The sequence below is a fragment of the Solanum lycopersicum genome, chromosome 2 (genome assembly GCF_036512215.1).
Source record: "Solanum lycopersicum chromosome 2, SLM_r2.1".
Taxonomy (NCBI): Eukaryota; Viridiplantae; Streptophyta; class Magnoliopsida; order Solanales; family Solanaceae; genus Solanum; species Solanum lycopersicum.
The window spans coordinates 35,570,108-35,582,536 of NC_090801.1; the positions used below are offsets into that span (position 1 = coordinate 35,570,108).

The 12,429-nt window shown below is 33.3% G+C and overlaps 1 protein-coding gene across 1 annotated transcript; it reads left to right on the top strand.

The window, feature by feature from the left end:
• The first annotated feature begins 10,183 nt into the window (after positions 1-10,183).
• Positions 10,184-10,657, top strand: LOC112940865 (uncharacterized). Its single transcript, XM_026029073.2, has one exon. It carries the CDS (start codon positions 10,184-10,186, stop codon positions 10,655-10,657), a length of 474 nt encoding a protein of 157 aa, XP_025884858.2.
• Positions 10,658-12,429: the final 1,772 nt, after the last annotated feature.

The window sequence follows — 12,429 nt, forward strand, 5'->3', positions numbered from 1 at the left end:
ATGCACTTGATCTAATAAAGCCTTTGTTCAATAACTCTTGAAGTTGTGCCTTTAACTCTCTTAACTCTGCGGGAGCCATTCTATAAGGGGGTATAGAAATGGGGCGTGTGCCCGGTTCGAGATCGATACAGAAGTAAATATCCCTATCTGGTGGCATACCAGGAAGATCTGCAGGGAACACATCCAGAAACTCACGGACTACTGAAACCGACTCAATCGAAGGCACTTGGGTAGTGTCATCCTTGAGATGTGCCAAGAAAGCTAAACACCCTTTACTAACCATTTTCTTAGCACGAAGAAAGGAGATGATACGCACCGGATAGGAAGTGTAGTCACCCTCCCACACTAACGGATCTGTCCCAGGCTTGGCTAACGTCACCGTTTTAGCATTACAATCCAAGATCGCAAATTGCGGAGAAAGCCAAGTCATACCCAGAATTACATCAAAATCATCCATTTCTAAGATAACCAAATCTACATAAGTGTTGCTCCCCACAAAGTTCACCAAACAAGACCTATACACCTTTTCAACTACCACAGACTCACCCACCGGAGTAGAAACACGAATAGGCATATCAAGTAATTCACAATGTAAAGTTAGACCATTAGCAAATGAGGAAGATACATAAGAAAATGTGGATCCAGGATCAAACAATACAGAAGCCATGCAATCACAAACCAAAAGATTACCTGTGATGACAGCATCAGATGCCTCCGCTTCAGACCGCCCAGGGAAAGCGTAACAATAGGCCCTATCGTTCGTCTGTCCGTTGCCCCTACCTTGTTGTGATGTAGTGGCTCCAGTTTGCCCATCACCTCGGCCGTTTTGGTGACCACCATTTCCTCGACCACCACGTCCTCCAGAATAACGGCCTCTGCCATGACCACCTCTACCTCTAACATTTGGAGGTCTGTAACTCTGTTTTGGACAATATCTCTTAATATGTCCAATCTCCCCACATCCATAGCACTCTCTGGGTTCATGCATAGGTCTCTCAGAGAAGTGTTGACCGGTCGGAGGTGGACCCCCAACTACAGTCTGTAGTGAAGACTGAATTGGTCGGACTGAGTAACTTCCCGAACCCTGTCCTCTAGTGTAAGCACCATTAAACTCACCTCCCTTTCGAAACCTTTTTGATGTCGATGTCGGGGTGAAGTCGTCTGGCTTCACTCCTTCCACTTCTATCACAAAGTCTACCACCTCTTGGAAGGATTTTGCCGTTGCCGCTATCTGTAAGGCCGAAATCCGCAATTCTGACCTCAACCCCTTCACAAACCGGCGAATTCGCTCTTGTGGACTGAAACACAGTTGGGTGGCATACCGGGATAATGCACGAAACTTAGCCTCATATGCATTTTGACCGACATCCTACCTTGCTCTAGGCTCAAGAACTCATCCCTTTTCCTATCCCTCAAAGTTCGGGGGATATACTTCTCCATAAACAAGCTAGAGAATGAGGCCCAAGTCATAGGTGGTGCCTCTGTTGGTTGACAATCAATATGTGACCGCCACAACATTTTGGCGTTCCCTTGAAACTGATAACTCACGAACTCAACACCAAACCGTTCTACTATACCCATCTTGTGTAGTAGCTCATGACAGTCAACCAGAAAATTGTAAGCATCCTCAGATTCCGCACCCTTGAAGACTGGAGGTTTCAATTTCAAGAACTTACTGAAATGTTCATGTTGATCATTTGTCATTATAGGCCCAGTAGTCAGACGTGGAAACGTGCCTATTTCCAATGGAACATCCATGCGGGGAGCCATAGTAGCCGCATGTTGTACCTCCGGAGCCTGAGGTGCTGGTGCAGAAAACACTGGGGGTGTCTGGCCCTGATCAGATAACCCGCTAAGATAAGCCAGAACCTGATTGATCATCTCTGGGGTAGGTTGGGGTGGCAATCCCTCATTCTGCAATTGTTCAGTTTCCCCATCCTCCCCTTCTCTTATTACTTCCTCAGTCGGTGGAGGAGTCACTGCCCTAGTATCAGATGGGCTAGGCGCTCGTCCTCTTCCCCTAGAGGACGTCCTCCCACGACCTCTACCACGGCCCCTTGCCGCTGTTCTTCCTCGAGCCACGGCCCCAGTGGCTGGCTCAGTTGTTTCTTGTCTGGCCGGTGTTGGTGTTGGCGTAGTCGTTGCTCTAGTTCTAACCATCTGCGAAAGAGAGTGAAGATGGTCAGATACCAATTCGTATCGCCTAGATACCAATTGGACTCAAGTAGTAGCACGAAAGAAAGAATGAAAGAGTGAAATTTTCCTAAAGTCTTATAGCCTCTCAAGGAAAAGTAAAGGCATCCCCCTACCGTTCCTTAAGACTCTACTACACCTGTTCTTGTGTGATGAGACCAACGAACCTAATGCTCTGATACCAAGTTTGTCACGACCCAAATCGGGCCGCGACTGGCACCCACACTTACCCTCCTATTGAGCGAACCAACCAATCTAAACCTTAACATTTCAATGTAATATCAACATAAAGTAATGCGGAAGACTTAAACTCATTAATAAACCAATTCAATACTATTATTTCCCAAAATCTGGAAGTCATCATCACAAGAACATCTATAATCAAATTACCAAACTAAGAGTATTCTAAGAAGCTAAAAATACATAAGAAGCTAGTCCATGCCGGAAGTTCAAGGCATCAAGACTTGAAGAAAAAGATCCAGTCCAAGCTAGAAGCATTAGCTCACCCTGAATTTCTGATGTAGTAAGACTGGCTTGAATTACTGTTGAGTCGAAGATGACGACACGTTTGCTGCACTCCACAAATAAACAAGAAGAAAACAATAAAAGTAGGGGTCAGTACAAAACACGGGTACTGAGTAGATATCATCGGCCAACTCAAAATAGAAAACAGTATGTATTAAGCAATATCATAAAATCAACTAATATCCTTAGCATGCAGCATTTACAGTTACCATAACCCTTGGTTACAACACCAAGCACATTAATGAGGACTCACACCTCCTCATCATACTCATTTGGGAATTCAGTTCATTAGATTAAATATATTAACATACTTCAAGATTCATTATCTTTATTCCCCTCGTGTCGGTACGTGACACTCCGCTCCTCAATATACTATCCTGGTGTCGGAACGTGACACTCCGATCCTCATTCTATCCTGGTACCGGAACGTGGCACCCGATCCATATTCTATCCTGGTGTCGGAACGTGACACTCCGATCCTCATACACTATCCTGGTACCAGAACGTGGCACCCGATCCATATTCTATCCTGGTGTCGGAACGTGGCACCCGATCCATATTCTATCCTGGTACCGGAACGTGGCACCCGATCCATATTCTATCCTGGTGTCAGAATGTGACACCCGATCCATATTCTATCCTGGTACCAAAACGTGGCACCCGATCCATATTCTATCCTGGTACCGGAACGTGGCACCCGATCCCCTAATCTCACCACTTTCGTTCATCAAGCCTTCTTTTATACCAAGGCATCATCATTAACAAGGTAGATTAGGGTTTCTTTTCAAGATTTGGGATTCAATAGCTTCATCATGCTTATTTATTCACAATTACATAATCACATCATTCATGCAAGCATACAATTAAGCATATGGAAGGTTTACAATACTACTAACACATATCATTCGCTATTAAGAGTTTACTACGAATAGCATGAAAACCATAACCTACCTCCACTGAAGAATTGCGATCAACAAGCTATCTTCTCAAAATCCTTGCTATCCTCTTCGTTTCTCTCTCTCTCTACTCGTTCTCTTTCTTTTTCTGTCTCTCTTTGTTCTTTCTATTTTTCTTATTCAAACCCTCTTTCTTTTATCCTAATTAGTATATAATTAAGAATAAAAGATGGCAATAATACCCCACTAATTAACTTAAGGTTACCTCTTTTAACCCCCAAGAATTTGAGTTATTAATATAAACCCACGAAATATATAATTATAGCAGGAATAGTCCAAAACGCCCCTTTAAAACTTAACTAGAAATCCGACTCCAACTGGGATAACGCAAGTTGTGACGGGCCATCGCGCCTACGACGGTCCGTCCTGCTGTCCGTCGCATTGTTCAGAAACTTGATTTTTGGGTGAATGGCCTTTGACGGTCCGTCACACCTGTGACGGTCCGTCCTGCCATTCCGTTACGAAGTTCAGAGAGTCGATTTTGAGTACCCAATTTCAGATTTTCTAAGTGTTTGGAAATGAGACCCTGCGACGGTCCGTCGTTCCCATGACGGTCCGTCGTTGGGTTCGTCGCCTCAGCCTGTTTTTCTAGAAATAAAATCTGCTGCTCAATACGACTAAACAGGTCGTTACATATTTCTATCTGTTAATGCTAATGAGTAGTTGACACTTACTATAAATTTAAATTTTTGGTATATTAAGTTTCTTTTTACTGCACTAATTACGCTTTGTTCTAAAGGATGTATAATTCTATCATCTGCTAATTATATTTCAATAGATGGGTCTATTCCCTCTCTGAAACAAGTTTTTATCAATATTTTTGTTCCTCCTAAGTGTACGTATTTTATGGGTGTTTTAGCTTTTATATCTTGTATTTCTTTATTTATTATCCTCTTATTTAGTATAGGTATTTGCGCCTTTCCTTTTGTGTATTTACAATCTATGATGTGTTCTTTCTGGCTAACTACATAGTATTCATCCTTTTGTCTTTTGAACCAATTTCTTAACATAGGTATTTCAAGTACTTTTTCAATACTTAAGTCTAATTCTTTTCCTTTTATTTGTTGAAAAATTGTATTATCAAATATAATTTTTTGTTCTGAAAATTCTTCATTTTGATAGTCCTCTTTGGATATTACTTTTATGTCATCCTGAGACATTAGATTTCTTCTTCATTATTGCATTTGTTCTATCTGATCATTCATAATTATCTGTATAATAAGTTGGTGTTGTCCATTTGGAACTACTTCTAGGACTATTATCTGGGGTTTTAACTCTTGATGTGCTAGGTTGATTTATATCTCCTGTATTTATTTCTAATTTTCTCGGGTTATTCACTTGTTCTAGGATTTCTGTGTATGTTATTGTCTCTATAGATGATATATTATTATATTCAAAAACAGAAGATGAACATATCGGGTTATTAGAAAAATTTAAACACATAATTAAACAATCTGGTATAAGCCTAAGTAAAAAGAAAGCAGAAATTATGAAGCCTCAAATAGAATTTCTAGGAATACAAATCGATAATAATGGGACAAAGATGCAAACCCACATACTACAAAAAATAATCACCTTTGATGAAAATATAGATACAAAAAAGAAATTGCAATCCTTCCTAGGATTAGTAAACCAAGTAAGGGAATTCATACCAAAATTAGAAGAACATCTAAAACCATTACACAAAAAACTTAAGAAAGATGTTGAATACCATTTTGACAATAAAGATAAAGAACATATAAGACATACCAAAAACTTATGTAAGAAACTACCAAACTATATTTTCCCGATGAAAACAAATCATTTACTTATATTGTTAAAACAGATTCAAGCAATCACAGTTATGGAGGAGTTTTATAATATAAATATGACAAAGAAAAAAAAAATCGTTGCAGATATTACTCAGGATCTTATGCAGAAGCACAAATAAAATGGGAGATAAATAGAAAATAATTATTTGCACTATATAAATGTTTCGTATGTCAATAATTTTTCATAAATTGTTCTTTTTATATCTGTATTAAGATCTTGCAATATATAGAGTATTAATATCTTGTAATTAACATCATCATCTAATAAATAGGAACTCGAGAAAATAAATATTTAAAATATATTACAAATAACGCTAATGAAATTCAATGATTAGATCTACTTAAAAAAGAATATTATGGAAAAATATTTTATTCTTAAAATCATGAAGAACAATCCGACAACAAATAAAATAACGACTATTAAAAAAACTAAAATAGAGAGAAAAGTACGAAAGACACAGAAAAAGTTAAAAACTTTATACATAAAATATGAATTATTACAAATTACCAAAACGAATACTAGCAAAACAAATCTTTTGATAGATATAATTTCTAAAACAGAATATAAATATGTTTGTTATTTGAATAAAGAAATATATAAGCAACAACTGATAGAGAAAATAATTGAAAAACGGCAAGAGTGAAAAAAGAAAAGAGGAAGACTAGAAGAAAATATGTTAGCAGGAGTATGTAATAAATCAATATTAGCACAAAGAAAAGTTATATTTATGCTAGAAATACAAATAGATTGCCTAAAAAACAAATTACAACATGATATAAGCTATAACACGAACCATAATGAATAAAGAAGAATTTGCAGTAGACGAGAAAACATATGAAAACCAAGATGGATTAGTAATAAAAATAATAATTTCAAATTTAGGAAGAAGATATAAAAAAATAGGAAATAACTTGTATCTAATGTTAGAAAAGAAAATAGCAAAATTAGAAGTTAGTTAAACAGCTAAAGTAAGAATAACAAAGGAAAACGAATAAATAGATAAATCAAAAGAGATTCAAAAAATAAAAACACAAGCAAAACAGGAAGTACAACACCTAGAAGAAATAAAAAGTACAAAAATAAGTGAATTAGAAAAAGAATTAGCTAAGCTAAAATTATTATATGAAACAAAACAAAAATAAAAACAAATAGAAAAAGATAAAGAACTTGAATTGACTAATGAAATAAATAAGATGAAACAAAAATTTAATGAAAATCTTGAAATAGACAAAATAGACGAAATAAATGAATCAGATACAATGAACGATCAAAAATAAGAAATAAGTGATATAAGTGAAACATACACATAAATCCTAGAACAAGTTAATAACCCAAAAAATTAGAAATAAATACAGGAGATATAAATCAACCTAGTACATCAAGAGTTTTGTTCAAAAATTGTATTATCAAATATAATTTTTTGTTTTGATAATTCTTCATTTTGATAGTCTTCTTTGGATATTATTTTTATGTCATCCTCAGACATTAGAATTATTCTTCATTATCTAGATCAATATTTTCTTCTTCATTTTCTATTTTAGTTTCTATATCCGATACTTCATATATGCTATCATTTTCACTTAATTCATAATCTATGTAATCTATTTGCATGTATTCGTCACTATCTATAATTACTTATGCATTTTGTTTTCCTTTTGTATTTTTAGGTAATTTACAGTCTCTAGCTAAGTGTCTTATCTTTCCACAGTTATAACAAGTACATTCTGATAGTTTTTTCTTTGGTCTATACGGTCTTTTTATTTTATAATTTTTTACATAATATTTTTGTCTTAGTTTTTTTATTTATATCTAGTTTTGGTTTTTCTATAGATTTTGTGTCGTTTATTTCTTTGTTTTTTATAATATTTATTTGTGCAACCAAATTGTGGTGTTGTTTTATCTTTACAACATGCTAGATTTTTAATTTATATACTATCATTTTCACTTAATTCATAGTCTATGTAATCTATTTGCATGTATTCGTCATTATCTATAATTACTTCTACAATTTTTTTATTTTTAGGTAATTTACAGTCTCTAGCTAAGTGTCCTATCTTTCCGCAGTTGTAACAAGTACATTCTGATAGTTTTTTCTTTGGTCTATACGGTGTTTTTATTTTATAAATTTTTTTACATAATATCTTTGTCTTGGTTTTTTGTAGTTATATCTATTTTTTGTTTTTCTATAGTTTTTGTGTCGTTTAGTTCTTTGTTTTTAATAATATTTATTTGTGCAATCAAACTGTGTTGCTATTTTATCTTTACAACATGCTAGATTTTTAATAAATACTTTCTCCATTTTTATTTTTTCTTTTTGGTTTTCACATAGTTGTACAAACCAATAATGTAGAAATTTTATTCTAGCTCCTAAAGTATCTTTTATTTTTTATTGGTATTTGTGCCTTTCCTTTTGTATATTTACAATCTATGATGTGTTCCTTTTGACTAACTATATAATATTCATCTTTTTGCTTTCTGAACCAATTTCTTATAGTTGCTATCTCAAATACTTTTTCGACACTTAAGTCTAGTTCTTTTCCTTTTATTTGTTCAAATATTGTACTATCAAATATGATTTTTTCCGATGATTCTTCATTTTCATAATTTTCTTTTGATATTATTTGTATATCTTCTTCAGACATTAGATTTCTTCTTCAGTTATTTCTTCATCTATTTCTAAGCTTAGGTCATTGTCTGATAATTTGTATATGCTGTCATTTTCACTTAATTCATTGTCTAAGTAATCTAATTGCATGTATTCTTCATTGTCTATTAATATTTCCGCTAATTGTTTTTTCTTTGGATTTTTTGGTAGTTTGCAATCTTTAGCAATGTGTCCTAGCTTTTCACAGTTGTAACAAGTACATTCTGATGGTTTCTTTTTTGTATTATATGTTCCTTTAGTTTTGTAATTCTCTACATAATATATTTTGTGTGGTTTCCTGTATTTATATTTAGTTCCATATTTTTTATATCGTCTATGTCGTCGTTTTTTATAATATTTTTCTGTACATCCAAATTGTGGGGCTCTTTTATTTTTAAAGCATTTTAAGTTTTTTAGTAATACTTTTTTCATTTTTATTTCAGTTTTGTGTTTTTCACATAGTTGTATAAATCAATGGTGTAAGAATTTTATTCTTTCTCCGAGAGTATCTGTTACTCCTTTCATTATTCCAATCTTTAATTATTTTGGAACCAAAAGGTTCTGGTAGTTTTGAGAAATATAGCTTTCGCATCTCCTTGCTTTCATTTATATCGTATTTTCCTTTGTAATAATATTCCTTAAATGAACATGTATATTTATCCAGATAACACATATTACATATAACTAATTTTGTCATAAGGAGTCTATTGGTTAATTTTTCTTTATTTTGTTCTTCTATTTCTGTAGTCATACTACTAAACTCATTTCTTATAGCCATTTCATATTTAGCTAGTATATCCATATTTGTTGTTGCTATAGTTCCATCCAATAGTTTATTAGTTTTGAGCGTTTCTAAACTTTCCTTAGATATATTTCCGAGCCATAATTTTGTTGCTCCTATTAGTGTTCTTTCTATATAGCCTGGTATTTAGTTGATTGTTATTTTATTGTCAATAAGTTGTTTTGATATGTATCATATCCATAATTGGATTGTTTTATTAGTATCTGTAACACAATCTAAATTTAAGAAATTATGTTGTTCTGTTATTGGTTTAGGTGTCCATTTTTTATTTAGTCTACTGTTCCATAGCGTATCTGATCTATCCGATTGTTCGTAAGTATAATAAGTGGGGATTGTTCTTCTTTGACTAATTTTTCGGTTTTTTACTCCTGATGTGCTGGGTTTATCATCCATTTTAACATCTCGTGTATTTATTTCTAATTCATTTGGGTTATTTATTTGTTCTAAAAGTTCTGTATATGTTTTACTCATATCACTTATTTTTTATTTTTGGTCATGACCTATTGTATCTAATTCACCTATCTCATCTATTTCAAGGTTTTCTTGTAACTTTCGTTTAATTTTATTTATTTCGTTAGTTAATTCAATTCCTTTGGTTTTTTCTTTTTGTTTATTTTCATATAATATTTTTAGTTCATTGAGTTCTTTTTCTAATTTGTTGATTTTTATATTATTTCTTCTATATTTTGTAAGAGTTAGTGTTTCAATTAATTTTGAAACAAATTCATCCATTTTGAAATAACAAATACATGAATGTGAGTTGTAAAATTCATTTATTTTAATTCTATGTTACAAACATTTGCAAGAAGTTTTTTTTTAATTCTACGTTATGGGTTTTTGAAAGACAAGTTTTTTGTTTCCAATTCATGAACCTAATAAATTCTATTAATTAAAAATCTTTTCTTGCAAAAACTTTTTATCCTATAAATTGAGTTTCCTTTGGTTGAAAAAGATAAGCATTTCAAACAAAAATACTTTCCCTTGAAAACACTTGTGAGACATTGATCAAAAGGTGAAATCACCAATTCAAGAATAGAAGAGCAACATTCTTGAATGCTACTTGTTTTGTGGCTTAGTTGAATCCCGAAGATAGAGTTGTTATTTATTCTTCCGATTGCTCGAGGGAGAGAATCCAACTATCTTCAAGAAACGTATTAACGTGCCTCTAACCCAAGCAAGTTTTATTTTGTATTCCTTGTAATTTTATCATTCTTGTTCATTTGTTCTAACAATTTGAAGATAGTTGTCTCTATGACATCCACATCAATAACGAACAATGTTCCATCTTTGCCTAATCCTAATTTTGAAATATTTGATGGAAAAGACTTTTCTAGATGGCGTGGAAAGATGGAATTCTTTTTGAGACGATTAAAGTTAGCGTATGTTCTTGAGAAACCTTGTCCTGAGGCTCCTAGTTCTGAAGTAGCAACGGACGAGGCTACTTTAATTAAAGAACAAATTGTCAAATGGCAAGATGCTGATTACTTATGCAAGAATTATATTCTTGAAGGAATGTCCAATAAATATTATGATCAATATTATATTAAGTGTAAATTTGCTAAGGAGATTCGGGATACTCTTAATGCTATTCATTTAGCAGAAGAGGCGAGTTCAAAGAAATTTCTTATTTCAAATTATATGGTGTTCAAAATGGTTGATGACAAGTCAATCACTGAACAAGTACAAGAATTTCAACTTATAGCTAATAAAATTGTTATAACTTGAATTGCTCTTGATGAAAACTTTTATGTTGGTGCGATTGTCTCAAAACTTCCTCCATCTTGGAAAGAGTACAGAAGCAAACTCTTACACAAGAAGGAAGATTTGACTCTTGAACAATTATTGCAACACCTGCAAATTGAACAAGAGACACGATACCGCGACAATAACATCTTGAGGGAGCCTATCATGAAAGCTCATGTTTTTGAAGAAAAGATCAAAAGGAACCTGCCAATAATAAATTTGTGAAGGCAAAGAAGAGTAAAAATTTCAAGCGTACGAATTCTAATTCTAAGTCGATTGAATGTTATCATTGTCATAAAATTGGTCATTATGCACGTGATTGTAAAATTCTTAAAGCTGAAAAGAAGAAAGAAAAGGCAAATAACAATACAAAAAATGAACTGGTGGCAATGGTCGCAGAAGCATTTGTAGCAGGAGATCAAGTGGAATGGTGGATAGACACTGGTGCAACTCGTCATATATCAGGTAATCAAAATTCTTTCACGACATATGAATTAGTGGGGGGCGATAAAGTTTTACATATGGGAAACTCATCCTCTGCTAAGGTTGTGGGAAAGGGAACTGTTGAACTAAAATTCACTTCCGGAAAGATTGTCACATTGATAGACGTATTGCATGTTCCTGATATTCGAAAGAACTTGGTGTCAGGTACGCTTCTTTCGAAGCATGGTTTTAAAATGATTTTTGAGGCAGATAAATTTATTTTGTCTAAACAAGGCATGTTTGTTGGAAAAGGTTATGCTACAAATGGCATGTTCAAACTCAATATTGAAAATGAAAATATTTCTGCTTATATTGTGGAGTCTTTAGATTTATGGCATGAACGTCTTGGTCATGTGAATTTTAGATCCATTCAACTTATGACAAAAATGGATTAATTAAAGACTGTGGAAAGGATCATGTTGCTTAGTGTATTACTTGTAGTAAATGTAAAATAACAAAGAAACCTTTTAATTCTGTTGAAAGGATATCCACACTTTTGGAATTAATCCACACTGATATTTGTGAGATGGATTGTTTATCACGTCATGGAAAGAGATATTTTATCACTTTCATTAATGATTACTCAAGGTATACATATGTCTTTCCATTAAAAATAAAAGATGAGGCATTTGAGACTTTTAAAACATATAAAGCAGAAGTTGAAAATAAATTGAGTTTGAAGATTAAATCAATTAGATCTGATAGAGGTGGAGATATTTAAAATCAAATTTTATTGATTTTTTTGAAAAAGAAGGCATTGAGAAACAATTGACTATGTCTTATACACTACAACAAAATGGTGTAGCAGAAAGAAAAAATAGAACTCTCATTGAAATGGTTAACTCTATGCTTTATGGATCTAGTATCACTGAAAATTTGTGGACTGAAGCCTTATTTTCTGCATGTCATATTTTGAATCGAATTCATTCCAAGAAACATGATTCATCTCCATATGAACTTTGGAAGAATCGAAAGCCAAATATAAATTATTTTAAAGTATGAGGTTGTTTGGCTCATGTTAGATTACCAGATCAACAATTGACTAAGATTGGATATAGAGGAGTAGATTGTGTATTTATTGGTTATTCACAAACCAGTAAGGCTTATATATTTTTGAATCTTGAGACTCCAAGCCCTCACACAATTATTGAATCGTTGCATGCTAACTTTTTTGAGCATATATTTCCTAAGAAAAAAGAGTCTTTTGAACAAAATACAAGTTCTTCTATATCTACTCTTAAAAGAAAAATAGTTGAACCTTTGGAAGAAAG